This window comes from Triturus cristatus, chromosome 9 (assembly GCF_964204655.1).
Source record: "Triturus cristatus chromosome 9, aTriCri1.1, whole genome shotgun sequence".
NCBI lineage: Eukaryota > Metazoa > Chordata > Amphibia > Caudata > Salamandridae > Triturus > Triturus cristatus.
In genome coordinates this window covers 1264633138-1264652263 of record NC_140592.1, presented here as the reverse complement: position 1 = coordinate 1264652263, position 19126 = coordinate 1264633138, and the positions used below count along the sequence as shown (strand labels likewise).

General features: G+C 47.6%; 1 protein-coding gene across 2 annotated transcripts in view; it reads right to left on the bottom strand.

Annotated features, from left to right (window-relative positions):
* The window catches only part of NUBPL (NUBP iron-sulfur cluster assembly factor, mitochondrial), a 106972-nt gene that overhangs the window by 57064 nt on the left and 30782 nt on the right, over positions 1 to 19126 (bottom strand). For both annotated transcript variants that reach the window (XM_085627407.1, XM_085627408.1), the window contains exons 2-6: positions 17483 to 17630; positions 12052 to 12086; positions 8528 to 8618; positions 4242 to 4281; positions 3748 to 3838 (exon numbers count right to left, since the gene is read on the bottom strand). In XM_085627407.1, the coding sequence (XP_085483533.1) occupies positions 3748 to 3838; positions 4242 to 4281; positions 8528 to 8618; positions 12052 to 12086; positions 17483 to 17630 (405 nt within the window). The remainder of the gene's footprint in view (positions 1 to 3747; positions 3839 to 4241; positions 4282 to 8527; positions 8619 to 12051; positions 12087 to 17482; positions 17631 to 19126) is intronic.

The window sequence follows — 19126 nt, the reverse complement described above, 5'->3', positions numbered from 1 at the left end:
GCTTCTAAAAGTCAAAGATGATAATTTACATTCACTAGGCGTAGACTTCCCAATAGCGCCCCAAACCTTCTTTATTTTACTGGGGTTTTGTAAAGTGCTACTAACCACCCTAGGGTGGCCTCAGAGCACTTTAAAGGTGGGGGAAAGAAAAGAGGAGGTGGCTGGTATATTTTTAACAATTGTTATGACAAGTGGTGCAAAGCCTGTCTGACTTCCAATATGTTCCACAATTCGAAAGAGCCCCTTCAAATATGAATCCAACAAAACGACGAAGCCTTGGTAACAAGAGTCCCGAGTGCCTGGATGAGCCATTACTTCAAACTATCCATGTACTCGCCACAAGACTCTATAGGCTAGTTGTAAGAAGAGGTTCTAGGTACAACGCCTTGTTGGTGGTCTACCAGAGGCGGGACTAAGCCTGGAGGACTTCCCTGCCCAATGCGGAGGAGCTCATCCAGATCATCTGAGCTGATACCATGGGGGCGGCCACGAGCCAGCAGCCAATGCTCAGCTTGTATTAACCTGCAAAATATGGGGCTGACGCCTGCAAGCCCAACACCGGCTGAAGGGTTATGTGGCTAATGGACAGAAGGATGTAAAGACACTGAGTGAAGCTGAAAAACCACTGACAGAAGCGGCCCTACCTGACATCTCCACACCTTGCACCACCTTCAATATAATTAATTTCCCGTGTCTTCAGTGCACTAGGCATGCACCATTCCTTATAAAAAGCCTCTGATGTTCGGTGGCACTTGTACCACTGGGGTCACAAGTAGGAGAGCTCAGGAGTCCACAAATATGTGGTTGTGGCCATGCATACTGGCCATGGTGATACGGGCTGGACAGGAATTCAGATTTAAAATCTTTACTTTCAGGAAAGAAATATGTAGCCTACTAGCCGTGGGGGCAAAAATGTGTCTTATTTCTTGTACTCATTTTCTTCCGCTCCTCCTATTAACTTTAACTCTTCTCCACATTGGCGCCAGATTCATCATGTGTGCTCTAATTTGGAAGCTACTGTGAAACAATAGTAACAACAGTAGCCAGTGGTACTGCTGGTGGCACAGAATCAGGGACATTACTAGGGTTCGTCACTGATTGTTAGTCTAGAATGTGTCAATAATCTATCGCCAATGATGGATCAAGCAGACCGTCGAGAAGAGGTCTGTCAAGAAATGAACAGCGTTAGCCTAGAATTTGTCAAAGATCTATAGCCAATGATGGATCCAGCAGACCGTCGACAAGGGGTCTCTTAGGAAGTGAACAGCGCTAGTCTAGAATTTGTCGATCTATCGCCAATGATGGATCCAGCAGACCGTTGACAAGGGGTCTCTCAAGAAGTGAATGGCACTAGTCTAGAATTCGTTGATTATCTATCGCCAATGATGGATCCAGCAGTCCATTAGCAAGGGGTCTCTCAAGAAGTGAACAGTGTTAGTCTAGAATTTGTCGATGATCTATCGCCATTGATGGATCCAGCAGTCCATTAGCAAGGGGTCTCTCAAGAAGTGAACAGCGCTAGTCTAGAATTTGTCATTTATCTATCGCCAATGATGGATCCAGCAGAACGTTAACAAGGGGTCTCTCAAGAAGTGAACAGTGTTAGTCTAGAATTTGTTGACGATGCATCGCCAATTATGGATCCAGCAGACCATCGACAAGGGATGTGTCAAGAAGTGAACAGCAGGTGTTGAGGGGGTGCATTTAATGATGATTGTATCGTCAAGGGGGTATGATGAGGTTGATGGAAGGCTCACAAGTAAAGGTTTCGTCAATGAGGATGTAGTCGCAAGGGGAGGATTTCTACATTTTTCTTTAGCTGAGAGAATGATTTTCTGAAGGGGAGGACATACATTACTAAGAAGCGGCCCCAGGACAAGTGTAAAACGTTCACTTTGTTATGGTCTTTATCAGAATGGTCCATTAGAAGAGGAGGGTGGTGCGCTTCTACTGGACTGCTTTCCAGAGTACAGGGTAAAACAGCATCTCTTCCTGAGCTGCAGAATGTGGGGAGGACTGGCCGATGGGATAATCCTTAGTAATGTGATCAGCATGCGGATGTCAAGGTTCATCTGCATAAATGTTATGTTAAACCACAGGTCTGGGGCGGTGCATAAACAGGATTTGTTCAGCTCTGAAGGAGCGTGAGCTGTGGATGTAAATGTGAACCAGGCCCTGCTTGTCAGTGACAGGTCTTAGGAAGCAGAGAGAGGTGCAGCTACGAGCAGGAAGGTCCAGGAGATAAACAAACAGAGTGTACTACTTGTCTTCATGAGATGCTGACAGTCTGCTGCAGTGCAATATCTTAAAATGACATTCAATCCTGTGGTAACAGCTTACACAGAGGATTCCTTCACACATGATGTGGTGTAGAAGATGTGAGGGAACATTGCCTCCAGAAGGGCGCAGTTCAGAGCTCCTCCTACCAAGTAGAGAGGATGCAAAGGGTATCTCTGTCCTAGAGGCATCAGGCTTTCTTTCTTGCAGGTAATGCCATCTATTGGACGGAAGCCCACATGAGCGGAGGCAACCCTCAAGCGCTGTGTAGGCAGACATCTTGTTTTTTTGCAACACTCACTGGTCTTGCATTTAGAGGCTGCCATGTTATGCCTTAAATATCCATACAACAACTGGACTGCTAACCCTCTAGAACCACAGCCACTTAATCTCAATACTATCTCAGCAGCTGTATTGGAATTAAAAATGGCACCAGCTTTTTTTATCTCTGCTTCTTGTTTGATAATCTTCATTGATCATCTTGGCAAAGACTAGGGCTTTCTGCAGGAATGTATCCATGTCTGGCACCTTTGTTTCACCTTATGAACTATAATTTGTAATGATATTACCAAACCTATGTGTGCGCTCTTTTGTAAAGTGCATGCATGTGGGAGTAACTGTTCTTGTGTAAAGCACTCAGATAAGCTTTTTGGGTCTTGTACTCGCTATATAAAATCACAGATAAATAAATAAAATAAACATACGCAGATAGCAGAAACCTCTCACCATATACAGACAACAGGACTCTCACACCATATACAGACGGCAGGAACCTTTCATTTTACAGAATGCAGGAACCTCTCCTGATACAGATAGCAGGAAACTCTCACCATATACAGAAAGAGGGAACCTCTCATGATACAGACAGCAGGAATCTCTCATTATACACAGAAAGCAGGAACCTCTCAACAAACACAGGTAGCAGGAACCTCTCCTGATAAAGATAGCAGGAATCTCTCACCATATACAGACAGCAGGAAACTCTCATGATAGAGATAGCAGGAATCCCTCACTATAAACAAATAGCAGAAACCTCTCATGATACAGACAGCAGGAATCTCTCACCATATACAGACAGCAGGAATCTCTCATGATACAAATAGCAGGAATCTCTCATTATACACAGAAAGCAGGAACCTCTCAGGCTACAGACAGCAAGAACCTCTCAACAAACACAGGTAGCAGGAACCTCTCCTGATAAAGATAGCAAGAATCTCTCACCATATACAGACAGCAGGAACCTCTCATGATAGGGATAGCAGGAATCACTCACTATAAACAAATAGCAGAAACCTCTCATGATATAGACAGCAGGAATCTCTCACCATATACAGACAGCAGGAATCTCTAATTGTATACAGACAGCAGGAATCTCTAATTGTACACAGAAAGCAGGAACCTCTCAGGCTACAGATAGCAGGAACCTCTCATTATGTACAGATAGCTTATTCGGACGAAGACCGGCCTTACCTGCCGTAGCAGCTTTTCCATCGCTGACATGACCATCAGACCTCGCCATACAATTGGAGCCGATTCTTCAACCAGGAAACCTATGGACATGCTGAGGAGAAAGATAAGCCAAAGATTTACTTTCCTGCAAGCAGGAGGTGGTAAAGGAAATAAAAATAAATAAGAAATGTGCTTCAGAAAATAAATTTAACATCAGCCGCGGGCTTAAAGCCAGGTCAAGGTGGGAATGCATGTGGAGAGCCTGCCAGGAAATTTGAGAGAAGCAAAGGCGAATCCACCTTGTACCTCGCAGTGCGACCTGATGGATTCCTTACACACAGTGAAAAAGGCTGCGCAACTCACATAGATACAGTCCAGTATATTATCCAGAGGAGACAATATCATGTAAAACGTCACCTCCCCCAAGCAACAGTTCCTCAGTTCATGAATGTTCTCTTTCAAAATTGTGAAGGGCCTACCAGCTGTAGACTTCCAAGGGGGAGACGTCTACTCACCAAGCGATCCCATAGTTCACGAGAGGTCTCATTAGGTTCTCTGAAAAATAAAGAATATAAACTCAATGCCTGCCTGTGATCATCATGTAGCTGTCACTCAATCGTATGCTCGTCGCATGCTCCCATCCCCTACTACATGTACAGGACTCTCTATCCTCAAAGGTCTCTCTCCGCCCCACCGTCTGGTAAGTAAAGATGCTAAACAGAAGTAAGTGCTGAAGACTACAAGATGCACTTTGCATACAGGCTTGGTCCAGATTCAGAAGACATTTTGGGGATTTTTATTACTAGATGTTAGAGGTAAAACATAAAATATGTTTTCAAAGGCAGTGCAGGAAACCAGAGAGTAAATTGTATTTATAGAAGAGTAAATTATGTGTGGTATCTTAGTGGTCCATGTTCATTTGTTGTTCGAGGAAGAATGGATCTGGATCTAAAAAAACATGAGCATTGCCCAAGGAGGCGGGGAATACATGGCAGACACAAGCGTACACGAGAAGGAAAGAGACAACTCAACACCGCAGTGAAGCTAAGGAGCGGATGGAGCGCATATGGATTAATCTGGGGCCAGCAAACAACACTGGAGAAGAGAAGGGATGCTGACAATCCGAGATATGGAAAAGGAAATTCTAGAACGTAAGTAAAAGGTAGACTGTACTTGCAGCTCCGACAAGAATAAACAGAGAGAGAATGGAAAATAAAAGAAACCACCCACAATCAACGCGCTTCAATGCTGCTGTTGTACACTGCCTGCCTTCAGACACAGAAAACAACTCCTCAACAGTGCACAGTCTGCAGAGAATTAATACAACACTCTGAGCCCCATTAGGACCTCTATTATAAAGTCTTGATTTTCATCCTCTTTTGTAAAGCCTGTTTACTAATTTGTAAGAAAGTATAATTCGCCACAGAAAATCCACACCATCCCATGAAAAGCATTCATCATCTTCTGTGAGGTCGCTCTCCTTCCCTTAAAATGGTGCATTCCCCAATGTTGTGAGATGCTTCGCTCAGTATTTGTAAAGCACACGTGGTTCCCAGTAAGAGCTCCTTCTTGTCACCTGCTCTGTGAGATCCACCTGGTCTCCCATCCAAGGCTTCTCTTCTGCTGTAAGGTCTGCCTGTCCCCTGCTCTGTGAGATCCACCTGGTCTCCCATCCAAGGCTTCTCTTCTGCTGTAAGGTCTACCTGTCCCCTGCTCTGTGAGGTCCACCTGGTCTCCCATACAAGGCTTCTCTTCTGCTGTAAGGTCTACCTGTCCCTTGCTCTGAGAGATCCATCTGGTCTCCCATCCAAGGCTTCTCTTCTACTGTAAGTCCTGCCTGTCCCCTTCTCCGTGAGATCCACCTGGTCTCCCATCCAAGGCTTCTCTTCTGCTGTAAGGTCTGCCTGTCCCCTGCTCTGTGAGATCCACCTGGTCTCCCATCCAAGGCTTCTCTTCTGCTGTGAGGTCTGCCTGTCCTCTGCTCTGAGAGATCCATCTGGTCTCCCATCCAAGCATTCTCTTCTGCTGTGAGGTCTGCCTGTCCTCTGCTCTGAGAGATCCATCTGGTCTCCCATCCAAGGCTTCTCTTCTGCTGTAAGGTCTGCCTGTCCCCTTCTCTGTAAGCTCCACCTGGTCTCCCATCCAAGGCTTCTCTTCTGCTATGAGGTCTGCCTGTCCCCTGCTCTGTGAGATCCACCTGGTCTCCCATCAAGGCTTCTCTTCTGCTATGAGGTCTGCCTGTCCCCTGCTCCGTGAGATCCACCTGGTCTCCCATCCAAGGCTGGTCTTCTGCTTTAAGGTCTGCCTGTATTGCTGTAAGGTCTGCCTCTCCCCTGCTCTGGGATCCATCTGGTCTCCCATCCAAGGCTTCTCTTCTGCTGTAAGGTCTTTGTCCCCTGCTCTGTGAGATCCACCAGGGTTCCCATACAAGGCTTCTCTTCTGCTGTAAGGTCTGCCTGTACTACTGTAAGGTCTGCCTGTCCCCTGATCTGTGAGACTCGCCTGGTCTCCCATCCAAGGCTTCTCTTCTGCTGTAAAGTATGCCTGTCCCCTGCTCTGGGATCCATCTGGTCTCCCATCCAAGGCTTCTCTTCTGCTAGAAGGTTTGCCTGTCCCCTGCTCTGTGAGATCCACCAGGGTTCCCATACAAGGCTTCTCTTCTGCTGTAAGGTCTTTGTCCCCTGCTCTGTGAGATCCATCCGGTATCCCATACAAGGCTTCTCTTCAGCTGTAAGGTCTGCCTGTCCCCTGCTCTGTGAGACCCACCAGGGTTCCCATACAAGGCTTCTCTTCTGCTGTAAGGTCTTTGGCCCCTGCTCTGTGAGATCCATCCGGTCTCCCATACAAGGCTTCTCTTCAGCTGTAAGGTCTGCCTGTCCCCTGCTATGTGAGATCCATCCGGTCTCCCATTCAAGGATTCTCTTCTGCTGTAAGGTCTGCCTGTCCCCTGCTCTGTGAGATCCACCTGGTCTCCCATCCAAGGCCTCTCTTCTGCTGTAAGGTCTGCCTGTCCCCTGCTCTGTGAGATCCACCAGGACTCACATCCAAGGCTTCTCTTCTGCTGTAAGGTCTGCCTGTCCCCTGCTCTGTGAGATCCATCCGGTCTCCCATACAAGGCTTGTCTTCTGCTGTAAGGTCTGCCAGTCCCCTACTCTGAGATCCATCTGGTCTCCCATAGAAGGGTTCTCTTCTGCTGTAAGGTCTGCCTGTCCCTGCTCTGTGAGATCCATCTGGTCTCCCATCCAAGGTGTGTCTTCTGCTGTAAGGTCTGCCTGTCCTCTACTCTGATATCCATCTGGTCTCCCATAAAAGGCTTCTCTTCTGCTGTAAGGTCTGTCTGTCCCCTGCTCTGTGAGATCCATTTGGTCTCCCGTCCAATGCTTCTCTTCTGCTGTAAGGTCTGCCTGTCCCCTGCTCTGTGACCGCCTTGTCTCCCATCCAAGGCTTGTCTTCTGCTGTAAGGTCTGCCTGTCCCCTGCTCTGTGAGGTCCGCCCGGTCTCCTATCCAAGGCTTCTCTTCAGCTGTAAGGTCTGCCTGTCCCCTGCACTGTGAGATCCATCTGGTCTCCCATCAAGGCTTCTCTTCTGCTGTGAGGTCTGCCTGTCCCCTGCTCTGTGAGATCCATCTGGTCTCCCATACAAGGCTTCTCTTCTGCTGTGAGGTCTGCCTGTCCCCTGCTCTGTGAGATCCATCTGGTCTCCCATCAAGGCTTCTCTTCTGCTGTGAGGTATGCCTGTCCCCTGCTCTGTGAGATCCATATGGTCTCACATCCAAGGATTCTCTTCTGCTGCAAGGTCTGCCTGTCCCCTGCTCTGTGAGGTCCGCCTGGTCTCGCATACAAGACGTCTCTTCTGCTGTGAGATCTGCCTGTCCCCTGCTCTGTGAGATCCATCTGGTCTCCCATCCAAGGCTTCTCTTCTGCTGTAAGGTCTGCCTGTCCCCTGCTCTGTGAGATCCACCAGGTCTCCCATCCAAGGCTTTTCTGCTGTAAGGTCTGCCTGTCCCCTGCTCTGTGAGATCCATCTGGTCTCCCATCCAAGGCTTCTCTTCTGCGGTAAGGTCTGCCTGTTCCCCGCTCAGTGAGATCCACCTGGTCTCCCATCCAAGGCTTCTCTTCTGCTGTAAGGTCTGCCTGTCCTGCTGTAAGGGTCACCTGTCTCCTGCTCTGTGAGATCCATCTGGTCTCCCATACAAGGCTTCTCTTCTGCTGTAAGGTCCGCCTGTCCCCTGCTCTGTGAGATCCACCTGGGCTCCCATACAAGGCTTTTCTTCTGCTGTAAGGTCTGCCTGTCCTGCTGTAAGGGCCACCTGGGCTCCCATCCAAGGATTCTCTTCTGCTGTGAGGTCTGCCTGTCCCCTGCGCTGTGAGATCCGCCTGGTCTCCCATCCAAGGCTTCTCTTCTGCTATGAGGTCTGCCTGTCCCCTGCTCTGAGAGATCCACCTGGTCTCCCATCCAAGGCCTCTCTTCTGCTGTGAGGTCTGCCTGTCCCCTGCGCTGTGAGATCCGCCTGGTCTCCCATAGAAGGCTTCTCTTCTGCTGTAAGGTCTGCCTGTCCCCTGCTCTCTGAGAGCCACCTAGTCTCCCATCCAAGGCTTCTCTTCTGCTATGAGGTCTGCCTGTCCCCTGCTCTGAGAGATCCATCTGGGCTCCCACACAAGGCTTGTCTTCTGCTGTAAGGTCTGCCTCGGGCCCTGCAGGCTGTCTCTCACACCTTCTCTAGCGTCCCTTCTGCAATAAGCATGGTCACACAATCCAAGATCTATCCTATTTCAGTTTATAGAACTCTTACTTAACATACTTTCTGACAGCTCTGGGTTTCCGCTCAGATTCATCATCTTGGGGATGGAGGGGCCAAACACGTCAGCATCAAGGAGACCAACAGCCTTCGTCTGACCGAAGAAAGAAAGAGAAGACATGAATGTATCACAGCAAAACCAACACTTCTTTTATTGCTGCAGATGGTTCATCCATAGAACACAGCATTACTCCACACACACGCGTGCTCTGCTTGTTGCATCAGAGTCTGACATGTTAATTCAGTGATGGGCCTGAATTAACCAATGGGTAATTCTCTGCGCTTTGAGCAGGCAACTATTTCAAAGCAGGAGAAGGCACCAATTCAACCGCCTAATTAGATTTGAAGCAATGTAACTGGAAACAGGAGGGTTTTAGAAGTAAATTCGAAGCATGACTGATTTTCCTCCAATGCGCAGGGATTTGTACTAAAGATGGCGGCCGTGAACAGTGAGTGATTTCTTGCTCATGGACATGATGCAGCCTCCAGAAGCCACCCGAAGGGAGTGCAACTACATGTCACCGGTGGCAGCTGGACGGGCATGCACCAGAAGCCACCCGAAGGGAGTGCACCTACATGGCACCGGTGGCAGCTGGACGGGCATGCACCAGAAGCCACCCGAAGGGAGTGCCCCTACATGTCACCGGTGGCAGCTGGACGGGCATGCTTCAGGGCACCACTTTATGTATAGAATATGCACACAAAGTACTTTTTAAGTGACACAAAAAGTCTCACAGAACATCTGTGAAGAGCCCGAGGACAGGAACATGTTATTTTCCCAGACAGAATCCCAAACCATGGAATACTTCATGGTCTTTAAATAAAAAAGCAGGGCAAAGGTGAGCTGCACCTGGGTAGGGAAGCGGTTAATGTGGATGTGGCCACACTGGAAATAAATGAATGTAACGTGCTTGCATGGTGAAGGAGGGAAACCCACTTGAGTGAAAAAGACTCGATATTGCTGCGAAGACACCTCATCGCAGCTGCACTGCCTGTCTGGCTTCCTATCCTCTTTCTTTTCAAATCTCAGTTCTGACGCTTCATTTCCAAATCTTTCATCTTAATGGAGCCCCAGTGGCGGCCCGCGCCGGTCCGCACCGTCTCCAAAACCAGCAGCATCCTTTACAGATCCATCACGACCAGCACCCGCTAATTTTGCAGAAAATGTCACCATCTCTGGTGGTTCTCTGTACACCTGCGGCCAGGACACCATCGGACTGCAGACTAAGAAGTGTAAAAAAGAAAAAATACAAGGCAGCGGGTCCTTTTCATCGGTGCACCCGGGATCTGGAACAACATCTCTGTACTCATCAGGACCATCCCAAAGCTGCTTCGATTGAGGATAGAGTTGAATACTCACCTCTTTAAAGAAAACTACATCACAGCGCATCAACCGACCAAAATCCAGCTTCCTCTCCTGAGACTCTTTGGGCCGGATGTACGACCGTTTTCAGCTGTCGCAAACGGAAAAGAAAGCCGTTTGCAACTGCTAAAAAGGGATGCATTATGTAAAAACTCTATAATGCGAGTGGTAAACTATTACCGACTCGCAAAATAGGGTTTGCAAGTTGCTATTAGGAAGGGGCGTGCCAAGGGTGTCGCAAATGCAGTAGCAAAACAATCGCAGTTTACCACCTACTTCAAGTAGCAGGTAAGCCGGTCGTAAAAGGGAAGGGGTCCCCAGGAGAACCCTTGCACTTTGTGAATGTTTACAAAAAATTTTTTTAAGAGCAGGCAGTCGTCCCACGGACCTTTTCTTTTAAACGCATTCCAATTTCCTTTAAGGGAAACAAGCTGCATTGGTAAAAAAAATAATGTTGCTTTATTTAAAAAGCAAACACAGACACGGCGCTCTGCTGTCCCCAGCAGGCCTGTGATTGTTGCCTAGTCCCAGTGGGTCACAAAATGGCGACCTGCCTCATGAATATTGATGCGGCCGGTCACTGTGATTTGCGACCCACAAAATGGAATGGTGATACATCTGGCCCATAGACTTCACGCTTGTCTTTGGCCGAGTACATCACTTCGCTGCATTTTGGCTAAGTTTGCGCTACAAAAATGCCCTCTACATGCACACTATCGTGCCGTAGCTCTGCCCAGGGTTGTTCTCTGGTCTCTTTTTCTCTCTGGTGGGCTTTTACTCATATTCTCTAGTCCACTTGCCTTTTCTGTCACTGTCCACTTTTCAATCATGGTGCCCTCAAGGTTTTGGCCTCACTTCCCTCTGGTATCTGCTCCTGTTCCACACTGAAAACTTGTCAAACCTCATCTGAAGTCTTTACTTTTCTCAGGCCCATCCCTTCCACCTCTCACCATGAATGTACCAAGGTATGAATATTCGGAAGACGATCCAGCGCCTTTGACAGCGCCTGGATACCTCCGTGGTGAATACTGCGCTTTACAAATACTGATTGGTTGATTGAATGATTGAATGAATGCCAAGATCCTCCCAGGTAGGAGAAGGAAATCAGCAAAGAGGGGGGGCTCGCGGCGGGGGTAATCCGGTGGCATAGCCATAGCGGGAGGTTGGGAGGGGGGAGGGGAGGAAGAGATGGTGACCAGGTGCAGTTTATGCCTGAACGCTCAAGCAGAGCCTTACACGACTATTAAGCATTAACACCTTGGCGACAGTCAACCTTTTACACAGCAGGGTTTTGGGGGGACACTTCCTACAGTGACTGTCCTGGAAAACAGAAATGCTGTTGCAAATGCTCCTCGTAGTTTTAGACTTTTTGGGGTGTGATATATGGGATAAAGCCCCTCCCTACTAAATTATAAGGATATTTCAAGTCACCGAGGGGTCCGTGAGCAAAGAGAGCAGTTGTGTTGAGAGGGGGGGGGGCAAGAAAGGGTTGGATCCAGGCCACTTATCATATGCACAAGTAGTGGATTTTAATGGAACCCATTTACGTGGTTACTGGTTGTGCTGAAGGTGTGGCCTGGATCCTCTCACACCTACGTTAGACACCCCAGAAGGGGCTGAGGACATTGCAGACGGCCACGGACCAGCACTGTGACCTATAATGATCCGTTCATGTGAAGCAGGAGATGTCCACGTCATCAGCTCCTTCTCGTACCTCCCTCTGATGCAAGCTGTGATGACGCGCAGACAGAGCCACACTCGAGCAGCGCAACACATACACAAACAGAGCCAACGACGTCTCCTCGTCAGGCCACACCTCCCGCCGCAAATGAAGGATGGCGACACAAACCTCACTACATGGAGAGGGGCTGTGAATCTCCAGGGGAAGGCGCACAAGAGCAGAGCTAAAACATCATGTGTCCTATTAAATGTTCATGCTACCAGTGGTTTATCCCCCTGGGAGCTCCGGGGGTCTGCAAGCCGGGCACCAGGCAGTGGGACATCAGATCACAACTGTAGTCAATGAGTACAACTGAGTAGGGATGTCATGTTGTTACACGTGAGTCCTGACACCCCCACTAGACTGAAAGAGTGAGTTAGGACCATCGTTTTAAGGTAAGGGGCTTTCTGTGCATTATAAGACATATAGTTGACGATCACTCACTGAGTCGTTGGCTGCGATGCCCAGAGCCAGGTTTACTGCAAGAAAGAAATATACATTAGTGAACAGTGAGTTATTTCAGGTAAATGCATTAAAAGAATAATTCAACAACGTTACCAGTCCCACAAAGTCAGGTTCATACAGAGCAGAGCGTGAGGAGGGGAGGTGGGGGGTCACGAAGTACAGAGTTCACAGAGGAGTTCAATGAAGGGAAGTGCAGTGGTCAGGCGGGGGGGGCGGGGGGGGGGGGCACCGCTACTCTACTCATAAACACATCTTTCCACACTGGTTCTGTCACCAACAAGATTCCCCAACTGGGTGCAGGCACCCAAAAGCAGCCAGGACTTCAGCATACATGTGAAACACCCCTGGCGACACCCAGAGAGGACAGAAACACAATCAAAGAGGGGGTGTTTCATCAAAAGTACAGAAATGTCAGAGTAAAGGTGAAGCTTTACTCAGCTTCCAGGCTTCTTGATATGAACAGTTTACAATGAATATTTAACTACCCTTATATATCAATCTAGGGCACTTGTTGATTCCTGAAATTGTGCTCAGATTTTTACAACTCTTTACAAAATACCGCTTGATTATCGAACATCCAAACTAGGGGCCTAATTACGATGTCGGTCGGAGGCACAGTTTCGGGGAAGGAACCGCCCGACCATAGGCAGGTGGTTCCGACAACCCCATTAGGATGCGAGCGCACTATGTCGCAAGCTTCCATTGAAACAAGGGAGCTTCTGTGACACAAGCGCCCATTGAAAAATGAAACCTTTTAAACATCGCTGCACCGTGTGGCAGGCACCTCACAGTGCAGAGAAGTTTAGGGGGGCACCATAGATGCCCCCCCAGGCCCAAATGCGGAGGGCCATGGGGGAAGGGGGCCCTGCTAGGGGCCCCCAAAGTTAGTTTCCGACAGCCAATGCATGTCTGAAAGGCCAACATGGATTGGCTGTTGGAAACCGACTTCATCATCCTGACAGCGGAAACATCATCCTTAAGGGATTATGGTGCAGTTCCAACTGACCGAGGGGTTCCTTGAGCCCATCGGAAAGGAGTCGGAGTCGGAGTCGGAGTCCCCGCTGGTTCAAACTCCGACTGCTGTCATCCTAACGCGGCGGTGGCAGGCTTTCCGAGCAACATTGGAATTAGGCCCTTAGATCCTTTTAGAGTCCATAACAACAATATCTCAGCAGAAAAGTTCCCATGAAACGACTGGAAGACGCAGATATGCAACTGCGGGAGTTAATATAACACGCAAGTCTTTACATATATGAATGTTGCTTCAGGCTCCAAACAAGTGACAACACAGACAGCCACCGCGCACCTCAAAGCACCCCAAACAGGGCTCAGCAGCGGCCTGAGATGCTGCTGAGATAGAGGATGTGATTTAGATCTTTTATGAAAAATAATGGGGTGACCCTGTGTCCCTCAGAACCTGGGTATTTGTATTATATGGCTACAATGGTTTTCTCGGGGAAATACAATTGCTTTGGGATGTTCACAATATAAATACATTACATGTAACATGTATCCCTGATTCAGGAAGAGAAAAGAACAACACCCAAGCGAAAGTTTCAATCAATATTTTAAGAAGTAACAAATAAATTGGGCTACAATGGTACAATTGAAAGAATTGTGAAAGAGGGGTGACATGTAGAAGTAAATACAGACAATACACTTAGTACACTTTGTATAACAAATAAAGGAATAGTTGGGAAAGTGCGACTTTTGGTAAAGTCCATATGATTGATCGCATACGCCTCATGTTCATATGTGAATAGGCTTTTGAACTGAGACGTTGCGTAGACTCTTAGTATGCGTCGACGTTTCGACCCTATGTAAGGCGCAAAAAATTTTAAGCGTCACGGCGGGTCTTCTTCGGGACGGAGGAGTGTATGTAGCCCTGCGCAAGAGTCATTAATCACTGCGCGTGTATTATGCTTCTTTTTCCAAAAAACGGGGTCGAAGAAGACCCGCCGTGACGCTTAAAATTTTTTGCGTGGAATCTAAATCAGGGCCAGAGTTATTCACAGCACGAGGTGTGGAAACAAATGTAGAGTTTGTGGTGGCCTCCCTGGCTGGGCAGGGATGTTCCATGTCTGGAGCAGCCCCCCTTGACCCTCAGCTGCAGTGTTTGCCTCATTTCCTATTTCCTTCAAACCCAACCAAGTGCTACAAAGGCTCAGAGAGACCCGTGTTCTCCCAACATATGTTTGTTTTTGATTTTCAGTCCGGATCTGTTGAGATCTTGTTCTTGAACAAGCTCTGAGGGAGAAGTCTACCTTCATCTGTAGCAGGACATGTTGAGCAGTAACAGTAGGGAACCCGAAGACCCCGGTACTGTCAGGTTTGGCCTGCCACAGCTTTCAGTGCTGTGACTGGGTAAAACCCATCGAAAGACTGAAGAGCTTCTGAAGTGTACGAAAGGATCGAGGCGCTAGAGAAGGCACATCTAGACCACACCCAAGAATCTCGGGGGTAGATTTATGTGCAGTTGTGGCAAGTACTTCTAAAGCTTTAAGCTCAAATCAAACAAGCAGATGTGTAGAACATGGCACTAATTCCAAGATAAGTCCCTTCTCTAACTACCTGCCAGTGAAGGATTCACTAGCACCCCACACTTCCCTTGCAATGGGGACTGCGTGGGATCAAAACTTTGGGGGAGCTCTGGTCTGCAATTGAGCGATTCATGGTGGAGGAGATGGCCAACAAGGGGGGGTGGGGTACCGCGGTGAAAACTTTCACATACATGCTGCCAACTGAATGTTCTACTGGCGTAAAGATCTCATCAAGGGAAGATGTGTGACCTCTTACCCAATCTTAAATCAGCAGTCACCAACAATATGGATTCTGGACGTCCGTTTCTGTGCTAATGTCTGGTTGGGTTGTAAACCCTACTTCAACGTTGCTCGCTCAATGCGCCTGTTAAATATGGACATGAGTTTGTAGGAGCAGGCTTACTACAAGCAGAGTAACAAGGAGAGGTCTCAGGAGACCGCAATCTGAATACTTCATGTGTGGGTGCGGAGGACCTAAGCGTGACTGAGTACTGTGGAGACCGCTGAACTGTCTCTTTAAAGGCGGAGAATACAGTAGATACATGTAAAGGAGGTGTTTTAAGCGGCAGAGTAAGGACCTCTCTCTTTACAGCTCACAGATCTGCCACCCAGCCAGAAGAATAACCTGATTTATGGCTGAAGACTTTACATGCCTGAGATGTGGTGAGACCAATGAGGATCTGGAACGCGGCCCACAGCATGCTGGGAGAAACTATGATTCTGGAACAATGTAGGAAATATTCTAGAAATAATCATGGGGCAAGCTATCAAGGCCCAGTGCTTTTTAGCAGGCCACTTAGAGCCCTACAGCTTCCTTCTTCATCCTCATTTAAAAATACCCAGAGGTGAACGTTTAGAAACTGTAATGTCACCATGTACTTTACTTCTCCTCAATCGGTTTTCTTAATCAATTGACATTTTCTGGACAAGCTTGTTAACCGGAAGCTGACAAGCTATCTATTCCTGTACCTGGGGATGGTCCTTAAGATGTCTACAGCCTGATTGACAGATTTCTCACAATGACGGCTGTCGATGCATACCCCAACATGTTAACCACCACGCACGGTTCTCATCCAACCATTATACCACCAACATGTTAACCACCTCGTATGGTTCTTATCCAACCATTATACCACCAAAATGTCAACCACCTCATACGGTTCTTATCCAACCATTATACCACCATGTTAATCATCTCACACGGTTCTTATCCAACCATTATACCACCAACATTTCAACCACCTCGCACGGTTCTTATTCAACCATTATACCACCAACATGTCAACTATCTTGCACAGTTGTAATCCAACCATTATGCCACTAACATGTTAACCACCTCGCTCGGTTCTAATCCAACCATTATACCACCAACATGTCAACCACCTCATACGGTTCTTATCCAACCATTATACCACCAACATGTTAACCACCTCACATGGTTCTTATCCAACCATTATACCACCAACATTTCAACCACCCCGCACGGTTCTTATTCAACCATCATACCACAAACATGTCAACCAACTTGCACAATTCTTATCCAACCATTATACCACCAACATGTCAACTATCTCGCACAGTTCTTATACAAACATTATACCACCACCATGTCAACAATCTTGCACGGTTCTAATCCAAGCATTATACCACCAGGATGTCAACCACCTTGCATGGTTCTTATCCAAGCATTATACCACCAGCATATCAACCACCTTGCATGGTTCTTATCCAACCATTATACTACCAGTAAGTCAACCATCTTGCACGGTTCTTATTCAACCATTGTACCACTAACATGTTAACCACCTCGCTCAGTTCTAATCCAACCATTATGCCACCAGCATGTCAACGACCTCTCACGGTTCTAATCCAACCATTATACCACCAGTATGTAAACCACCTTGCATGGTTCTTATCTAACCATTATACCACCGGCATGTCAACTACCTCGCACGGTTCTTATCCAACCATTATCCCAACATCAAGTCAACCACCTAGCATGGTTCTTATAAAAACCATTATACCACCAACATGTCAACCACCTCGCACGGTTCTTATCCAACCATTATACCACCAACATTTCAACCCCGTAGCAGGATTCTTATCCAACCATTATCCCACCATCATGTCAACCCCGTAGCACGGTTCTTATCCAACCATTATCCTACCAGCATCTCAACCGCCTTGCACGGTTCTTATCCATCCCTTACATCATCAGCATGTCAACCACCTCGCAAGGTTCTTATCCAACCCTTACATCACCAGCATGTCAACCACCTCACATAGTTCTTATCCAACCCTTACATCACCAGCATGAGAACCACCTCACACGGTTCTCATCCAACCACGATACCATGGTACAACTTTCTGTCACAGTAACAAGGTAGTAGACAGTCCATGCAATAGAAGGCACCTACTGGCACATCATGGGATAGAGAGCCAGGGCACTTGAAACCAAAATATTTATTTTTATATACATGCATTACTGACTACCAAGAAAGTGTACATTGCAACAAAATTTATTGTGTTACAATTTAAATATATGTTTGCTCCCCACTAAAAAAAATGTTTACTTCCTAATTTTAAAAAAGGCAGTAAAAGGCTCCAGCTTCGGGAATGACTAACTTATTTTAAAGAACACAAATCATTGCGATAATATGATAGGCCCAAAACTGGGTCCTTGTGTCGCTGCAAACCTTAGTTTCAAAGCTGAGGAAACAGCTATGATGAAAACCTCAGAACCACCGGTGGAGCTAACTTAGCTTTTCATCCATTCAGGAATCGATAACATGAGGACCATCTTCAGCTAGGAAACATACCTTACCATAGGATTGTATCTGATAATAAAATAATAATTCACAGAGCTTTACCTGCTGTTGTGGACTTCCCAACGCCTCCTTTGCCAGAAGCTACCAGCACAACATGGCTGACGCCCAGGATTGGCTTCTGCCGGGGCAAGCCTCGAGCCATCATCTGCGCTTGCCTCTCCTTGACGGCTGTGGCCGCGGAGCCTGAAGACTGGCAACAAAACAAGGATAACTTCAACATATCGTAGGCGCCATATTATCATCATTCGCATAGCTCCTGGGTTTATTCATTCATCACTCGGACCGTCCGGACAAGTCAAGGCACTACATTCAATACAGTGCATTCATAGGGTCATCACAAGGGCCCCTTTCCTTTTACGTCTTTAGGAGCTACAGTACAGAAGGACTTATTTGGACTGTGTGCCTGGTGCCCCCTCCCTTAGTGGTTGAATGGAGGGGTGAGTGGCAGAAAGCATGCTGCACCACATCACACACAAGTGTGTGCATTAACAGAGTGCCCCAGGTCTATGTTCTATAATGGCCCTTATGGTTGCCATTCATTGTACACAACCTAGAAGGGACGGCAGAACTGCAGTGATATTTATCTCCCACAGGATGGCGCCTGCCTGCGCGCGGCTGGCTGTAAGAGTGCTGCTTCACCATACCTGAGCCGGTAGCTGGGCAGGGAATGATCCAGATAGACAAGTTCAATGAGTTTAGGGTCTGGCAAGAGAAGAACTGCTGGGAGAATTTGTAGCTAGAACACCACATGTCTATTGAGAGTCATCCTGACTGACTCAACTTGGAAGGATCCCCAGGTCTGGGGCAGGTGCCACAGCATCCAGGAAAAGATGGACATGGGAGCAGGAGACTTCCCTGGGCCATGGTGAATGAGCCATGGTAGTTCTGCCCATCCATCCTCACAGCCCCCACTATAGTAAGAATCAAGCAGCCCTAGTGCCCCATACGCGGTGGATCTTGAAGATAGACAATAAACGGGAGCATGCTTCGGGGATTATGGAATGCAGTGCAGCCCGGTACCTAAACCTGGATCGGTGTGTGGTCTGAAAGGTACATTCTTAGTGCATAGACAAGGCTTCTGCAAGTGATTCGAGATCAGGCACCCCGTGTGTGGAGGGAGAGGGGCCTCAAAGTAACCCAGAGGTGTAGGCTTCTGATGTTTATACGCTTCCATCATCCCCGTAGAGGAATACCTTGCCCTAGTAGCTAGGGAGCTGTCTAAGGGAAGACTGGATAGAGCTATGAATGGCTGTCAGATGGAAAGGTTGGATCAGATGGCTCTCTGGGTTATCGACAGTGATGAGAATGTGCCATTCCCTGTGAGACTGTCTATATGGAATACCCCCTACAGGTCCACTATGTATTTTCCAGCAACAGATGCCATGGCACTCAAGGTACGCTGTACTCGGTCTCCGCCTGCATGATATGGTTGAGTCGGATTAAAGAGGTTTAGCAGATAGTGCAGGATTATTCCCGACAGGGAGACGTTTCACACTTAAAACTGAACTTATTTCATTACTCTCAGGGGGTGACACTGGACAGGCAACTCCAGACTCGGAGTCTTTCAAAATGTTATGAGTTACATTTTGATATTAAACGGATTTCAGATAAAGACATGTATAGAGCCTACTGCCTATGTAGATCACCACTGGAAGACCGTGAGTATGAAGTAGGAACTCTAGGACA